General features: G+C 44.2%; 1 protein-coding gene across 4 annotated transcripts in view; it reads left to right on the top strand.

Moving 5' to 3' along the window:
* arhgap29a (Rho GTPase activating protein 29a) overlaps positions 1-18218 on the top strand; it is a 136518-nt gene that overhangs the window by 103780 nt on the left and 14520 nt on the right. For 3 of the 4 annotated variants that reach the window (XM_080417978.1, XM_080417977.1, XM_080417979.1), the window contains 10 exons: positions 4870-4966; positions 5797-5869; positions 7260-7320; positions 8570-8722; positions 11400-11464; positions 11641-11751; positions 12580-12660; positions 14224-14406; positions 15379-15516; positions 16867-17051. In XM_080417978.1, coding sequence (XP_080274104.1) covers positions 4870-4966; positions 5797-5869; positions 7260-7320; positions 8570-8722; positions 11400-11464; positions 11641-11751; positions 12580-12660; positions 14224-14406; positions 15379-15516; positions 16867-17051 — 1147 coding nt within the window. Of the gene's footprint in view, positions 1-1560; positions 1714-4869; positions 4967-5796; positions 5870-7259; positions 7321-8569; positions 8723-11399; positions 11465-11640; positions 11752-12579; positions 12661-14223; positions 14407-15378; positions 15517-16866; positions 17052-18218 lie in introns of those variants that run through there. The other variant, XM_080417980.1, reaches the window with a different exon arrangement.

The raw sequence follows: 18218 nt of genomic DNA, 5'->3' as shown, positions 1-18218 counted from the left end.
ACACACACTCGCGTGGTCTGGGAGCTTGCCCACCTGTTGGCCTGGTGGATTTAGCTTTTTTAGACCAGGCTTAACTCAGCCCCTTACAGCCAGGGGGCTGTGAGTTTATTCGCAGCCCCCCTGGCTGCTATCCAGAGAGAGGAGCAATAACACAGGCCTATATACATTTCCACTTCAACACCTCTGTTTGGTGGGAAAGTACAACCTGAGTTATGATGGTGTTTTGGGGCTTCATTTTCAGCTAATTCCAACTGATTTCTATGATGTTATCCTTTGTTGTAGTAGTAATAGAAATATATATATCGTTTCTGTCGTGTCGAAACCTCATATGTCCAAAACTGTTTCTTTTCAGGATTCAAATATTTTTTTTTGCAAAAGTAGCAGATCTACAAGCTTGAAACGCGTCGCTTCGCGCCACGTTTCATGCCACGTGTCACGCTTGTAGATCTGCTACTTTTGATGGACGTGTGTGCCATTAATCTTCGAAGAAACACAAAAAGTTGAAATATGGAGATTAGAGGTTTCTGCCTGACAACAGCGATATAATTGTTATCAATTCAATTGGTCAGTTAGGGGAGATGGACCTAACTCGCCCTTAAACCCTTAAGCTACTTTGTTGTACGACTAATAGCGGAAAATTGCCGATCTACAAGCTCTCGCTGCGGCACGATTGGACGCGTTGTGAGCTTGTAGATCTGCGATTTTATGTCTTTTATCGAAAACGTTGGTCTGCCCAAAATAGGGATGGCGGGGTTGAAAGTGCTTACTGAATGAATTCACTCTGTGGTCAATGACGCCGTCGTGATTATTGCGTCCAAATGCTGATCAATATTACGTGTTTTGGCCAGGCCCACCCACAAATCCTCGATCGGGGGGGTCTCTCTATCTATCTGACGAGTGTGTTACAGGAGTGTTGTGGTGCTCTCTCTCTCTCTCTCTCTCTCTCTCTCTCTCTCTCTCTCTCCCAGTGTGAAACAATGCCATTTTTGCCCGATGATGTAACTTCCACGTTTGGACCGCTGGTTGGGGCCTGAGCGGAGTGTTGGCATTGTGTTCTAGAGAGGCTCAGGATGTCCTGTATGGGGGGGGTGTGTGTGTGGGGGGGTATACATGGTGGGGGGAGGCAGTGAAGAGGAGGAGATGTACGTAACAGACGTTAGAGATTTTTTTTTTTTTTGGGGTTAACGTTCTTCGGCATAGTGGAAGTTTTAGCTAGTCCGCCTTTTTACAGAAGCTTCTCCCGGTGGGCCCCAGGGAGGTGAGTGAGACCCCCCATCCGATTCCCTGGAAAAGTTTTGTCGACGCTCCTTAGAGAGGGCCTTTTATTACCGTCTCCTCTGGCTTGAACTTCAGGAGGAAATCTCGAGCGGTGCTGATCGGGGAATTTTTCAAAGACTTCTTGGAAAAAGGAGCATTTGTTTTGGGCCCACCAACTCGAAGAAGGTGGTTACCTGGTCCTCTACTACAGTGGACTTCTCATTCATTCTTTCTGGACAAGAGAAAGAGGCAGGTTTCCTAGTCAACCACCAGCATTAGTAACTGCTAATAGTCACAGTCAAGGGGGGGGGGGGGGTAACTGCCAGTGAGCACGAGTAATGCTGAAGAGACGTTGTTGAGTTTGTGGTTGTGCTATTTGTCACACTGTTGGATCATCTGAAAAGGACTGGATGCTGAGGGCCTTAGTCATTGAATAGGAATAACACCCAGGTTTAGGTAAGTGGTGAGAGAGGGGTTTATATATCGTTGCTGTCGGGCAGAAACCTGTATCTCCATATTGTAACCTTTTTAGTGTTTTTTTCGTAAATGAATAATACCCTACTTGATCATCCTACATCGTCACACAAAAGCATCAAGAGTAGCAGAGCCACAACGCGACGCGTTTTGAGCTTGTAGATCTGCTACTTTGGCTGTTTTTGAGTTTGAATCCTGAAAAGTAACAGTTTTGGATGGAGGTTTCCTCCCAACATGCAGACTATACGTACGTTTGTGTGTGTGTGTGTGTGTGTGTGTGTGTGTGTGTGTGTGTGTGTGTGTGTGTCACTTTGAAGTTGTGTGTTACTTGAGGACAGAGCTTGTACACAGTATAACACAGTGCTCATTTGACTCGCAGAGTTAAATTACTGTAACTCCACAAGTTGGGCTCTCTCTAGAGCAGTGGTTCTCAAACATTTTCGTGTCAAGGACCCCCAAATTGATATGTATTTGGCCGCGGACCCCCATCTGAAAGTGTTTTGTGCCAGGGACCCCCAGAAGAGAAGACGCATGTTAGAAAAGAAATATTCAAAAGTTTCTAAACATTTTCAATAGTTTTCAAAAATGTTCAAAAATAGTAGATATACAATATACAAGCTCGCAGGTGTGAGCTTGTATATCTGCTATTTTTTAGTAGCCAAAGTATAAAATTATGTATAAAGTGGTTAAAATGGTTGTGATGCTATATTAAGAAATTTAGCTGGGAACCCCCTGGAACCCCCTCAAGGACCCCTGGAGGTCCCCGGACTCCATGTTGAGAACCAATGCTATAGAAACCCATGTTGCTTATTGAAACACTGTAGATCTCTCTCTGTAAACCTAGGTTGCTTATGCTTATTGAAACGTGTTTGTGTGTCTCATTGTTCTGCATTTCAGCCAAATTCAAGATCAGATCTGTCTGACTGCTCACATATGTTTGCAGTGACTCTGTTCTTGATACCGTGTGAAATCATTGGTTGAATATCAGCCAAAGCGACATGCTAGCCAAAACAACTCTTCATATCAAGCTTAGTGTAGCCGTTCGGAATGTCTTTACCCCAGGTCAGGTCTTTGAACAGTGGTTCTCAAAGTGGGGTCCAGGGACCCTCAGGGGTCCTTGAGGGGGATTGTGACACGGTGTGAGCTTATAGATCTATAATTGTGAAAAGTTTTGAAAAATGTGGAATATATTTTAAACATTAATAAACGACACAAATCTTGTATGGGGGTCCCTGGCAGTGAAATATTTTCAGATCAGGATCCGCGGACAAATACGTTTTCATGTGGGGGTCCTTGACAAAGTTTGAGAAGCACTGCTCTAGAAGAGGAGACTGGCAGGAGACAGGTCATTCAGTGACGTCAATGGGTTACTTGCCACTTAACTTACTGCTAGTTTTATTTTCTCTTTGGCCACAGTCAGAGCAGGAAGTTTTGTCATGTGAGTACACTGATTACAGACATATTTATATTGCTGTTTTCGCCCTCCGTTTTTTATCTTTCATTCATCATGGTGTTGTTTAGACTCGGAGCAGGAAGTTCGCCTCAAACTGATAACGTCCAAACATGGACACTCACCTATTTGTCTGTGTGCCTCAGCGTCTCTGATTGAACGCTACCGGTACGAGCAGTGATTCTCAAACATTCGCGTGCCAAGGACCCCCAAATTGATAATGTATTTGGGTGCAGACCCCCATCTGAAAAGAGTTTGTGCCAGGGACCCCCAGAAGAGAAGATTTAAGTTTTTTTCTTCAAATCAAGATTATTCCGATTTTCCAAACATTTTCGATATTTTTGAATAGTAAACGTAAATGGATTATGTGGTTAAAATGATTGTGTTTGTTACATTAACTATTTTAGTTGGGGACCCCCTGGAACACCCCCCCAAGGACCCCTGGGGGTCCCCGGACCCCACTTTGAGAACCAATAAAATAGAGCATTGGTTCTCAAAGTGGGGTCCGGGGATCCCCAGGGGTCCTTGGAGGGGTACCAGGGGGTCCCCAGCAAAATGAGTTAATATAGCAATCACAATCATTTTAACCACTTTAACCACACTTTATATTTTGTCTATAAAAAAATTGCAGATATACAAGCTCATTGCGTGGCACCGAGTGCCGCGCTATGAGCTTGTAGATCTGCTATGTTTGAAAAATCTTTTTTTAGATGGGGGGGGTCCGCAGCCAAATACATCTCATTTTGGGGGTCCTTGACATGAACAAGTTTGAGAACCACTGAAATCGAGCTTTCATTCAAGAAAAAAAAAAAAAAAAAGTTGTCTGCCCGAGGACATACAGACACTTGCTTTTCAAAATTCCCACACATGACATGCCAGATAGGAAGTGAGAAATGTCCCCATAGCTCCAGGGTGACTCACGTTCATTTCCACTGACTCCATACTTTGTTCCCATAGAACAAGGTCATGAGTCACAGCCCTTTAATGTGGTGATTAAATATGTTGGCATCTGTGGTGATTACATATGTTGGCATCTGTGTTTCCACTATGTGTGACCAAGTCCATGACAATCAGCAGGATGTCGTCACGTTTTAAGAGAGTAACTTGCATATTACTCCCATTAATAAATTCATTGTGTCACAGTTTCAACTACAATCTCAGTGGTTCTCAACCTGTGGGTCGGGACCCCCAGGGGGCATCTCACTCCCCACATGATTTTGGGGATGGGGCCCCCAGATGACCGTGAAGTGACAATTTAAGGACTTTGAAGACCTTTTTAATACGTTGAGAAAAAAAAGAAAGAAAGAAAAGAAATAAGACCATTACAGCGTCAAACGTAATCAACAAATGATACTATAAAAACTGGTCAAACATCGGCCAAATTGTCAAATAATATAACAAAGAGCAAACATTTTAACAATAGCCGATCTACAAGTTCACAACGCCTTGAGTTGCGACGAGGCGTTGTGAGCTTGTAGATCAGCTATTTTCACTATTTATCTGTGGAACCGAGTCAAACTAAATGTAATGCCTCAACTCCTACAATTCCAAGTGCTTGTCAGGGTGGGGGGTCTCCAGTTCAAATATGAATATTTTGGGGGGTCGCGGCCTGAAAAGGTTGAGAACCACAGCACCAGATGACTTTTCCCGCCGACGGCTGAGCTTGCCCTGTCTTTCTTTCTTTGCAGGGGTGAACTTCAAGGAGGTGAACGAGGAGAACAAGCGGAATCTCTTCAGTGAGATCTACACCTCTATTGACACATTGGCGTTCACCTTTGGCAATGTGTAAGTAGTACCCTTTTATCATGGAGATTGCTCTGTAATGACCCCACTAGTGCACGCACGCACGCGTACACAGCACACACATCCCTGCACTACTCTTTTGTTGTATAGGTTTATTTCTATATTTGTTCTTTCCTTTTCTATATTTATTGTCTCCGCCAGGCCGAAAGGCATGGCGAGAGAGTATGTTTTACCCCCTGTCCGTCCGTCCGTCCGTCCGTCCGTCCGTCCGTCCGTCCGTCCGTCCGTGTGTCCATCTGTCTGCGAGCGGCTAATCTCCGGCACCGTTGGCCCGGCCGCTGCAAAACTGTGCACACATACTTCCTGGATGCCAATTCAATACCTCTGGCCCAAATTTTTCAGATTGGCCTGTTATAGCGCCACCAGGAGGCCAATTTGTGCAAAATCCATTTTTTGTTTTTTTAATTACTATTTAGTTACTATTTAGCCTTTAGTTGCTGGTCTGTTATTTTAACTGACTTTTGTGTTATTTCTAGGTAAAGGCCTTATAGTGCTTTCTAGGTTTCTTGGCTCTACCTTGCACTATTTTTTACTCATACTGTTATACTGTTACGATTTCTTGTAGTGTCTTATAATGTTGCCCCCCCCCCCCCGCCCTAACTCCATGAAAACACTGATAACCGAGCTGCTCTGTATTGTTTCATTACAGTGTTTATATAGTACCAAGAGGACACTGTAATTCATAACACTGACCTATAAATCAAATTAATCAAGTCTTTCTTATCATAATATGTAGCCACTGACCTCCCAGCCATGTCTCCATACTGTTATCTAGTCCTTTACGCTTTGCTTTGTCTGTGTGTCTATACCAGAGTGTCTGACTTCCTTATGGGAGATGTAGAGAATGGATCGGCGTTGGGGATCCCCCTAACTAAGAGAAGCAGGGTGAGTAATTGTGTTCACTACAGGTGGTTCTCAAACCTTTTCGGGCCAAGGACCCCCAAATTCATGTGTATTTGGCCGAGGACCCTCATCTGAAAATATTTTGTGCCAGGCACCCTCAAAATGATTCAAAAGTTTCCACACATTTTTGATATTTTTCAAAACATTAAAAAAATAGCAGATGTATAAGCTCGCAGCGCTACTTTTGCTATTTTTGAATTTGAATCTTGAAAAGTTTTGGACATAATATGAGGTTTCCACCCGACAGAGACGATATGGTCCTGGGAGGTATATCGGATAATTTCTCTAGTATGGAAAAACTCGTGCTACATTTCAGATAATCTCAGCCATTTCAGCATTTCTGTTGAAGAACATACTGTGTAAAGTTAATGTCAGGTCAGTCACTTTTCCAAAGGGGCCACAGGATATGACCCTGATCGGGTAAACAGAGGTCAGGGTTTTTGTAAAAAGGTTGTGAGGAAGCATCAACTCAGTGCAAAGCTTAAGGGTTTAAAGGCAACCTTCCCGGCTGCAGCGTATTCACACAATATTCTGTGCCGTGTGATGATAAATTGACACCGGAATCCGAGTTCCTGTTTTTTCCTTGTTATAGGTTTCATTATAACAGCTCTAAACTGGAAGCAAAAGTAATGTATGTACAATTAAAAGTGCAGTGAAGAATTGCTGTCAGAGGTAGTTACACATACACGTAGGAAAGGTCAGCTCGGGATAAAACATTTGAAACACACGGCAGCAATATTTCAAAGTTTCACTATTATCCGACATGCTTACTGGGTGTTCTCTTGTTATTTCGTCTCTGTCGGGTGGAAGCCTCATACAGGTATGTCCAAAACTGTTACTTTTCAGGCAGGATTCAAATTCAAAAGTAGCAGATCTACAAGGTTGAAACGCGTCGCTTCGCGCCACGTTTCGACCTTGTAGATCTGCTACTTTTGATGCTTTTGTGCGACGCTGTAGTATGATCAAGTAGGTTATTAATTTATGGAAAAACACGAAAAGTTTGAATATGGAGATAAGCCGGTTCTGCCCGACAGCTGTGATTTATTTAGTCGTGCACTATGTAAGCACTGGTGAGGGTGTATCGTGTTGTATATTTTGTTCGTTATCGATGGCGTTTCTTCTAATGTAATAATTTTACCCTGCAGTATCTTCAGTGCTATTCTTGTCCCTGTAACTGTATCTTAAATGCTGTGCAGCCTTTGGCGACTTGAATTTCTCCCCCTTATCTTCTCTTATCTCTTACCTACTGAGAAAACCTTAACCGTAGAACTGTTCTGCAAATGTCTTCTTGTTTGTCCTATCTTCTCTTATCTCTTACTTGCTGAGAAAACCCTAACCGTAGAACTGTTCTGCTTGTTTGTTTCCCCCCCAGTCTTTTGAGAACCTCTCTGTGGAATCTGGTGGATCCGGTCCGGAGAAAGATGATCCGCCAGGTAAGGGCTTGGATCTGTTGCAAACCACTTTGCTTTACCACAGAATGAATGTGCTGAGAGATTATACTGCTTAATGCGTTCTGCTTGGAACAACTATAGGGCCTGTGACAGTTATTACATAATCCACCATCGCAATTATATTGTTCGAACCGCTTCCATTCGTCTGGAGGAATTCAGCTGTTGAAAAAATACTGTAGCTTAAATGGCTGATCTACAAGCTCACATAATTACCTGTTACATAACTGTTTGAGCCCTATTTGTTATGAATGTAATTTTAGATGGAATGTTATTTACACAAAATGTCAGGTTCATTGTTTACCTGGTGTACAGATTAATATTTAGATAGCATATCGTCTCTCTCGTGGGGAAACCTCATACGGTATGTCAACTGTTACTTTTCAGGATTCAAATAAAAAAAAAAATTGTGAGACGCTTTAGTTTACGGAAAAACTAAAAAAGGTAGAATATGGAGATAAGAAGTTTCTGCCTGACAGAGACGACATGGGAGTAATATGCAAGTTACATAGCAATTACCCTCTACCACACACGCAAACACACGTGCACGCGCACACACACGCACACGCACACGCACGCACACACACACACACACACACACACACACACACACACACACACACACACACACACACACACACACACACACACACACACACACACACACACACACACACACACATACACACACACACACACACACACACACACACACACAAACACTGATTTACTGATGTCTTGTTGCCTTCTTGTCTTGTTGTGTCACTGCCATTTGCACACACATGCATGCAGGTGTGTGTGTGTGTGTGTGGGGTTACGTGGGGTAAAGAGTGCCAGTGATCCTGTGGGGCTTAGCCGCACATTAATAACATACAGCATTCAGTCAACCCTCCTGTCAGAAGGAATTACCGTCACAGGGGTTTTAAGCAGGTATCCCTCTGCACAAGGTCAATATGGGCTTTTCTGACGCGCACACACACACACACACACACACACACACACACACACACACACACACACACACGCAAACACACTCACGTCACAGATGCCAACAAGCACACACACTCAAACACACGTTTACACACACACATGCAGGGCGCACAGAGACGAGTGTGTAAGTCGGTGGTGGTGAGGGGCGCGCTGACCGTTGCTGGCCAGTCGTCGTCCATGTGGAGACCCTTGCTTCACCGCCTGCCACACCGGGGGGTCTCACTCTCTTCTGTGATGCTTGCAGGGCCGTCTCCGGCGGTGCCGGTGCGTGCCGAGGAGGTGGACGAGGTGCTGCACGGCCACGACAGCGGCGTGGAGTCGGCGCTGCTCTACGCCAAGGCCTGGTCCAAGTACACCAAAGAGCTGCTCTCCTGGGTGGACAAGCGCCTCAGCATGGGTGAGTTTAACCCTCCTAATCTTATTGAAACAGGCCTGAGTTGGAACTTGTACTTGGACAGCTTTCTTTCTGTCCACACACCAAATCTCTTCACCAAAACATATGGCCAGAGTACAAGCTCGTAGCTTGTAAACGGGAACTCGGTTTGGCTCCTCCGCTTTCTTTGTCCATTTCCTCCCGGGTGCTTCTGTGTTTATTCCTACTAACAACAACACTACATGTTTAGGTGCTGACAGATTCTGCTGTTAGCAGAATCTGTCTTGAGAGATTAGTACTAGCTTGTAGATTGGCTATTTTTGGTGAACGTCCCCCCCCACCCAGAATAGGGATGCTGGGGTTCAAGTGGATAAGCCTGAGGGGCCACAAACAGCGGTTAACCATTCAAGCCCTACTGTATTTGTTGTATGGCGAATAGCTAAGATAGCTGATTTGCAAGCTCATAGAGCGTCGCAATGTGGTGCGTTGTGATCTTGTAGATTGGCTATTGTTTAGCTAAATGTTCTGGACATTTTTTTTTATTTGGGGGAAATGCTCTAATGACATATTCAAGTCTTCATGGTGATTAAAAACAGGAATGCTCTGCTTCCATACATGCTTTAGCAAAAGGAATTCTCTCCCTTCCTGGTGAAAGTGTGTGTGTTATAGCTGAAATGTAAACACACCATGCTCCCTTGAGCTCACGCTGGGATTAAAAAGCGACCCACCCACACTGCATTAGTGTGCTCTGGTGTCACTATGGCGACCCTGAACAAGATGGCAGAGTGGCATGGAAAAGCCAAGGTTGTGTGTGTGTGCTGCTGTGAGCCACCTCTTTGTTCGGTGATTTGAGCACTTGAGTTAATGAATGGTTACAGTCCAGCGCTTAGTCACTCGACAAGTCCACACAAGGTAACACTCCATCAGGGGTGTACTGAACAGGTTACATCACCAGACAAATGCACATCGGTTTATGTAACCCTTTTTTTGTCTAACAATCGTACATTTTTTGTATATTCTGATAACACTCATTGCTGTATAGAGTGTTTGTTCAATAGCAGGAGTCTCCCTGTCTCTCCAGCTCTTTGATAAACATAAAATACATATGTGGGTTCCAAAATGTCAGCCAATCAGGAGAGAGTACCCATCAGCTTAATTTTTATAGTGTTCCAGTTCCAATTTTGTCTGCTCATTGTCTCCGCCAGGCCGAAAGGCATGGCGAGAGAGTATGTTTTACCCCCCGTCCGTCCGTCCGTCCGTCCGTCCGTCCGTCCGTCCGTCCGTCCGTCCGTCCGTCCGTGTGTCCGTCTGTCAGCAGCTAATCTCTGGCACCGTTGGCCCGGTCGCTGCGAAACACACAGACTCCCTGGATGCCAATTCAGAACCTCTGCCCCACATTTTTCACATGGGCCTGCCATAGCGCCACCAGGAGGCCGATTTGTGCAAAACCCATTTTTTTTATATTACTCCTACAGATTTTATCCAAACGTCATGCAAATCGGTACACATTATCTCTATAGTCATGTGATCAACAAGGATCTGTCCGATTTCCCATATTCCATCCTCATTGGCTAAGGTTGGCTTCCAAAGTTTGCAGGATTGGTCTGTTTTGAACAAAATGCCTCAAATTATGCACGCAGCTTGTGATTTCCGTGAAATTTCACATGCACATGCGCACTAGGCCGAGGAAGAAATGCCACCCTTTTCACATTGGCCTGTTATAGCGCCACCAGCAGGTCTAATTTAGCAAAACACATTTTTGGAACAAAATGCCTCAAATCATGAATGCAGTGTCCGATTGCCGTGAAAGGCCTAAGAAGAAATGGCACCCTTTTCACATTGGCCTTTTATAGCGCCACCAGGAGGCCACAATAACGTACCTGACCTGGCGGAGACCTGTGCTCCGAGGAGCACTTTTTCTAGTTTCTTTGTGTCATCACTTCCAATTTCACTTGTTTAATCTGCATCTTGACTCAGTTCTCTATCCTGATAGGATATGATTGGTAACCCAACCTGAAAATGAATGTTCTGTTTAATAAAGAGCTGGAGATATATGGAGACTCCTGTTACTGAACATGTAGCAATGAGTATTATCAGAATATAGCAATGAGTACTATCAGAATATAGAGCTATTTAACACTTTATTTTAAACAAAGAAAACCATTACCCTACCTTTAATTCTTGTTTGCTTGTTTATGTTTTGGCTCAATAGGACAATGTGTGCGCTCTAAATTAGATAATGGCAGTTAAGTGGTTACCTTTGGTAACACACTTTTATAACAATAAAAGAGATTCCTAAAGGTTGCATCATGGTACATTCATGAATGTTGATTCATGGCTTACGTCAACTTGACAAGTATTCATCTTTTATTTGTTCAAACCCAATGGAATTGTGTGTCAGTGAAAGGGAAACACTTTGTCATGTTTTGCTTACGGCACAGATTTTCTTTTTCTTTCACATGAGAGCCCAGGCAGAGTACAGGTTGAGACCAGGTGCTGTCAAAAGAGTTTCAAGAGGCTAGTTGGAAATGACACTTTTTCAGGAGTATTTCCAGGTGTGATAGATTTGATAGATTGATAGACCTTAATTGATCCCGCGGGGGAAATGCAGTTGTCATGGCAGTACAGCAGTAACGAAACACAGGACTTTGTCGAATGGTAGTCTGCTTTCATATAAACTGTCAGGTTCTTCTGTTTTCAGACATCGAATGCGCAAAGAGCTACGCCAAAATGGCCGAATCCGCCAAGACCCTCGCAAGTCAACAGGTGACTTTCTTTGATCAGACAGAATAATGTAATACAAATCATGTAAAACCCTCGCTGTCACATCGACACTATTTTACCTCTACCTTTTTAATTTCACAGTAACGCAATTTAATTGAATAGAATAGAATCTTCAGACGTGTGGGGTATGACCTTCTTCTTCTCTGACCGTTTCCAAGGAGTTCATGCCATTCCGTGACATCTACATGTCCGCTTTCAAGAACGACATTGAGTACAGCCAGGTCCTCCTGCAAACTGCGGCCGCTCTCCAAACCAACAAGTTCATGCAGGTATGTCAACAACCAGGCTCCCCCCTACCTCTACGACCTCCTTCACCGCCACGGCCCCTCCCGTTCCCTCAGGTCTGGTGATGCCAACCTCCTGGATGTCCCCACGACAAAGAAACAAACCTGGGGTGACGGGGCTTTCTCAGTTGCCGCCCCCCTCTCCCTTTGGAACTTACTGTTCAAAACCTCCCTCAAAACCCACCTCTTCAGACTCGCATTCCCCACCTAATTCTAATCCCCCCTTCTGCCTTTTAGTTTTAATGTTTTTGTTTGCTTAGTTTTTAGCTTTTTAACTAGTTATTCTCTTAATACAGTTGTTTCTTTTGTTCTGTTTATGTAAAGTGACTTTTAGTACTGAGAAAAGCGCTATATACATTGGTATTATTATTATTATTATTATTAGGGCGCTCCAACAGGCTGTTGCATTGATGGACATAACAGTTGCCTTCTGGGTCTTTTTTTGATGGTGAAATTGTCACAATAATTTGTAATTATTATCCGACAAGAACTGATCCTCAAGCTAATAACATCTCTAGGGCCGCGACAGTTAATCCAACTAATCGATTAATCGATTTGAACCCTAATTTGACCATATAGGAAAAAAAACCCCCCAAAAAACAGTGTCTGCTTGACACTGTTGTGCGTGGGAGTGTAAACTAACGCTTAAGTGGTTAATTGATAATTTGATATAACAAAAAGTAAAAAAAAAAAACACCTTCTCGATAGTTGCAGCCCTAAACGTCATATCGTGACGCTTGTTAGCTTGTTAGATTTGTGCTTTTTCGGCACAGTATAGTATAAAATTAATATCTGTTTTGCTTTGTGTTCCAGCCTCTCCAGTCCAGGAAGAGTGAGCTGGACAAACTCCGAAAAGACGTCAAGGAGCAGTGGCAGCGAGAACAGAAGAAAATGGTGGGTGGCGTGCTAGGAAAGGTCATCTTTTGAAAAGTAACACACTGACTTCACACACACACGCAGGCGTCTTGGAGGACACACGCAACTTGAACACACGCAACTTGCACGCACGCACGCACACACACACACACACACACACACACACACACACACACACACACACACACACACACACACACACACACACACACACACACACACACACACACACACACACACAGGGGTCGTGGTATAAAAAAGTTTGAGAACGCCTGCTGCTCCTGATGAGCAGGTTGGTGCCTTGCATGGTTTCCTCCACCATCTGTGTATGAATGTGTGTGTGTGAATGGGTGAATGTAAAAGCGTCTTGGAGAAATGCACCATTTGCCACTTATTTTACCATTGTGATGTGACTCTTTAGAGGCGGTTGTCTCTGATCTTTATACACTGCCTTACTAAACTGTGTGAACAACAGTGTTGCCATATCTGCTTATTATAAGCGACTTTGGGCTTGTTTTTCTGTAAAGTCGCTTGTTAAAAATCGGTGGTTGCATTTTTTTTTGTGTAAGTGTAGTTGCTTATTTAGGCTTGCTGTCTTCTGTTGTTTAAACCAGTGGTTCTCCTTTTTTGAAAATAGCAGATTTACAAGGTCACAACGTGTTGCATCGCGGCGCGTTGTGAGCTTGTAGATTGCCTATTTTCAGATAGCCGATTGAATGTATACATAGGTTTTAAAGTGCTCATGTAGCCAAGTTGCTTCTTTTTTTGGGCTTGTTTTCACAGACCCTGGTTGCTTATGTCTCTCGCAAAATCTGGCAACGCTATCTGCACGAGTGTGCGTGGGGGTGCCAGCTATTGTGCGAGCTAGGCGGGTATAAACTGTGTGTGTGTGTGTGTGTGTGTGTGTGTGTGTGTGTGTGTGTGTGTGTGTGGTGGTCAGTAGATGCAGAGTGAGAAAGGTTGCCGGTTTCCTGCGTTTGTTTGTTCACTTGCTTTTACACGTCGACTAAAACTGAGAAATGAACCAGGACCGGTAGTGCTGACTCAACAGCAGCAGCTCCTGTTTTAACGTGCGCTTCGCCTGTGTGTATGTGTGCGCTTAACCGTGGGGTCTGTGTATGTGAGCGCTCTGCACAATGTTTTGTGAGTGTGTGTGTGTGTACTTGTGTTACTGTACTTGTAAGGGTCAAATGTCCCCCCAAGTATAAATAGAAGTTGAGAAACAGACATTGTTTTTGGTCCTCACAAGAGAAATTGTTGTTTTATGCTGACCCCATTCAATCCGGGAACACATTTCTGTCATTTTAGATTTGTGCCGCGCTATGAGCTTGTAGATCTGCTATTTTAGAAAAATCTTGAACATTTGTGCAATTCTTTGAATACATATATTGTTTTAAACAACATTTTTACTCATATCTTTGCTTCCGGGGGTCCCTGGAACTAAATATTTTGAGATGGGGGTCCGCGGCCAAATACACATACTCGAGAATCGAACCCAAGGACCCGCTGTCACAAAGCAGCGGGTCCCTCCAGAAATTCCAAATGTAATTTGACAGCATTATGTTGTTGTTGTTGTTCCAGAACGAGGCGGACAGCGCTCTCCGGAAGGCGCGGCTGCTGCAGGCCCAGCGGCAGGAGGAGTACGAGAAGGCCAAGGTGGCGACCGGCCGCGTGGAGGAGGAGCTGGCGGGCGGGGGGGGCGGGGCCAACGCCGCCAAGCAGCTGGAGAAGAGACGCAGGCTGGAGGAGGAGGCCCTGCAGAAGGTATTTAACGCTACCGGAAGCCCTTTAACGAGGGGCCACTGTGCACTCACCTCTTTAACCCATTAAGACCTGGAACGCATCTGTGTCACTTTAGATTTCTTTGGCTATTAAAAAATAGCAGATATACAAGCTCATAGCGCGGCACCGAGTGCCGCGCTATGAGCTTGTAGATCTGCTATTTTTGAAAAATCTTGAAAAAAAAATGTTTTAATTTTTTTTTCAAAAAACTGTTAGGATTTAGAAAACATTTTTAAGAATCGCCTCAGGTCTTAACTCTCTCAGTGCCAATGAAATAAAAAAATATGTTCATACTGTGCCAGCAATTTTTTTTTCTTTTTTCTTCAAAGTAAAAAAATAGTGCTTAGGAAGCGAGATACAGCCTTTTTCAGTTATAAGTTAAACAAGGAGTGGATGGAGCTGCAAATCTTCAGATAATGATATCTTGGGTTCTGAACATTAAAAAAAATAAAAATAAATAAAAGGGCATTCAGAAAAAACTCGGGATAAATCGTGGCTTGGCACTGAGAGAGTTAATGGGTTAAAGATATATTCTTTGGCCGTCTTCTGATAGTCCACACAGTGAATAGAGGAGAGAGAGAGTTCGGGGAGTGACCTGCAGCAGTGGTCTACCGGGCTCGGTATTGAACCTGGGACTCGCTGTCAGAACATTAGAGCCTTTGTGGTACGCACCTTTTTTAAACCTTATAAAGTCAATGCAAGCGTCCACATCAGTGTATATTCGCATATTCGCCGGTGTGTAAGGACCTTTAGCCTTTTAGAACAGAAATGTATTAAATGTGTTTTAAAAGATACAAAAGTTGAGAGCAGAGTTCAGATTCAGGGTGAAAAGATTTGATGAGAGATTTCCTAATTAATGAGTGGTTTGCCTTCTCGGTCCCGGCTCGCCAAAACGCCAGTGTTGTCCCTGCACAGTGGTGTGATGTGTGTGTGGTTGTTTCATTGTGTTGCCAGGCGGAGGAGGCCCGGGAGCACTGCAAGGCCTGCCAGGTGGACGTCCGGGAGAGGAGGGTGGACCTGGCCAACGTCAAGAGCGAGGTCCTCACACAGCTACGAGAGCTGGTCTTTCAGTGTGACCTCACTCTCAAGGCCGTAAGTCCACCACTCACACACACACACACACACACACACACACACACACACACACACACACACACACACACACACACACACACACACACACACACAACCAGACGGGGGATTGATTCATCGGCGGTCGGTCATGCAGAGACATGTTTGAGTCGTACGAGCAGAGGTTCTCAAACGTTTTTTTTTTGTTCCGAAGACGTCCAAAACTCTTGAAAGTGTGCAAATGGAACCAAATGTCAGGGAGAGTGGTGTGGTTCCGTTTGTACACTTGCAGAGTTACAGACCCTGTAAGAGCCCATTCTGAACCCTGAGGGTCCCTGGACCCCCACTTTGAGAGCCACTGTTGTAGAATGATTTACGTCAGTTGTCTGTCTGAAACACATGTACATCAGTAAAATAAGATAAACACTTATTTTACTGTGCATTTGCCAGGCTACAACTTTAAACATGAACAGGGGTCTTAGCTATTAACCACTTTAAACCTGGCGCCTCTGTTTCCGGCATGTCATTATAGGATATTTGGACATGGCTATTTTCAAGAATAGCTAAAATAGTTAATTTACAAGCTTGCGTTGCGACACATTGTGAGCTTGCCGATGGCCTAGTATTTTCATGTACAACAAAGTATGCAGGGCTTAAGTATTTAAGTGTACTATTATTAAGTCTATAATTAAGATAACCGTAGTTGGTAAGTGGAGTAACTGGCTGGCCAACAGCAGAACAGTGTTTGTGTTGAGTAGGTCCCAAGTGTTCATGTGTGTAACTATCAATGGGAAGCAGTGGTTTGTTGGAAAAGCAATGCTTGTTCAGCCAATCTAGGTAACTGGTGTTGCTTATTTCTGTTGGTGCACACACACGCACATGTCACGCACACGCACACACACACACACACACACACACACACACACACACACACACACACACACACACACACACACACACACACACACACACACACACAGCCCCCTGCATGTATGCATTGAACCACTTAAACCCTATTTTTATACTTGAAAAAAATAGCAGATCTACAAGCCCACAACGTGTCACAATGCGCTTGAGCTTGTAGATCGCCTATTTTCTATTATTTGTTTTATATAACACTTCACCTATAATGACACGCCATTCGAGTAGTCAGATGACCTATGCCTTGCTCAAAGGCCCATCTGTCGTCACTTATTCAGCATTTCAGTTTTCTGGGGTCCAAAATGTGGTTCCTTTTGTATGCTCTCAGAGTCATGGGTATCATTGAAATTAAAAAAAGTTTGTGAACCATTTGGTAGTAGTCAGGTTTGTCCTTTCTCAAAGGCACATGGGTCGTCTCGTCACTAACCAGCACTGTGTTGGTGTGTGCAGGTGACGGTGAACTGGTTCCAGCTGCAGCAGGCCCAGGTGGTGTCTCTGCCCGTCAACCACCAGACGCTGTGCGAGAACGCCAAGCTCTACGACCCGGGCCAGCGCTACATCGACTTCGTCAGGGGCCTGCCGGCCCGCACCGCCGAGTCCCAGTCCTTCGACTCAGGAGTCACGCAAAACGCAGGGTGAGGTGCTGACTCGGTTCTGGGGGGTTTGGGCGGTGGGAGTCGAAAGAAACACTGAAGTTGTACCGTTTCAAACTAAGAGCGATGTTTTTTTTGTTTGTTGTTTACCGTTTGGTACTGTAGGTTTTTAACAGGTATCTTTGTGAACCATGTTTTGTGACCATTGCATGCACACACACACACACACACACACACACACACACACACACACACACACACACACACACACACACACACACACACACACACACACACACACACACACACTCATTAGGGTAACGTTTTTCAGCCAGTGAATCAGGATACCGAAAGTGTATCATAAAACAGAATATATTTTAGAATATATTTATTATTTATATAAACACTTCCCACTGAGATTATGAACAACACAGCAATATGTACTATGGTGGCAAAATTCAGCTACTGTAGCACCTAATCAACTGCCTCAAGGTTAACATTTACTCTGGCTGACCAAGGAAACCGCTTGGTTGTTTTCCCCCACGTCAGAGAGCCACAGCATTGTATTGTACAGATAGATGAGTGATTGTAATCAAAACACAAATAGATAAACTGAGACATTTCAACAACAAAAACGTCCGTAATGCTGTGAAACAAGTCTATGAAGCTAACTATAAAAGTTTAATCTGCAACACAATTTGATGGGGTCTCTGCTTCATCTCTGTCTCAGCTAAGGGGTCCTTGGCCTGAAAAATGTTGAAGACAGAGAGAGAGAGAAGAGGGGGGGGGGTAAAGAGAGCTTGTTTTTGGAGAGCGTAACACAATTGACCACGGCCTGAGGGTCTTCCTGCGGAAATGACTGTGGTCATGGGAGAAAGGGAGCGAGAGAGAAAGAGAAGAGAGGAGAAACAGTGGGGTCGTGGGGGGGGCTTCCCATCTCCTCCTACTACCACGCCTCCTTGGAAGTTTGCTATTTTGCTGCGCTTTAATTAGTTTCTGAAAGTTTCACTCAAGTGTTTTTATATTTTACATCGGTCAGGTTATGGTGCTGATTCTTGTTTCAGTTTATGAAAAGTTTCTTTTTTTGACTCCTTACTTTCATGGCCACTCACACGTACACACGCGCGCACGCACGCACACACACACACACACACACGTGCGCGCCAAGCGCATGGATCAGAAGAGCTCTTTGTTCTCTGTTTGTTTACC

Source organism: Gymnoscopelus braueri (assembly GCF_963280865.1).
Source record: "Gymnoscopelus braueri genome assembly, chromosome: 21".
NCBI classification, from domain to species: Eukaryota; Metazoa; Chordata; class Actinopteri; order Myctophiformes; family Myctophidae; genus Gymnoscopelus; species Gymnoscopelus braueri.
Note: the sequence above shows the minus strand (reverse complement) of the source record. Positions and strands in the feature narration are given on the sequence as shown.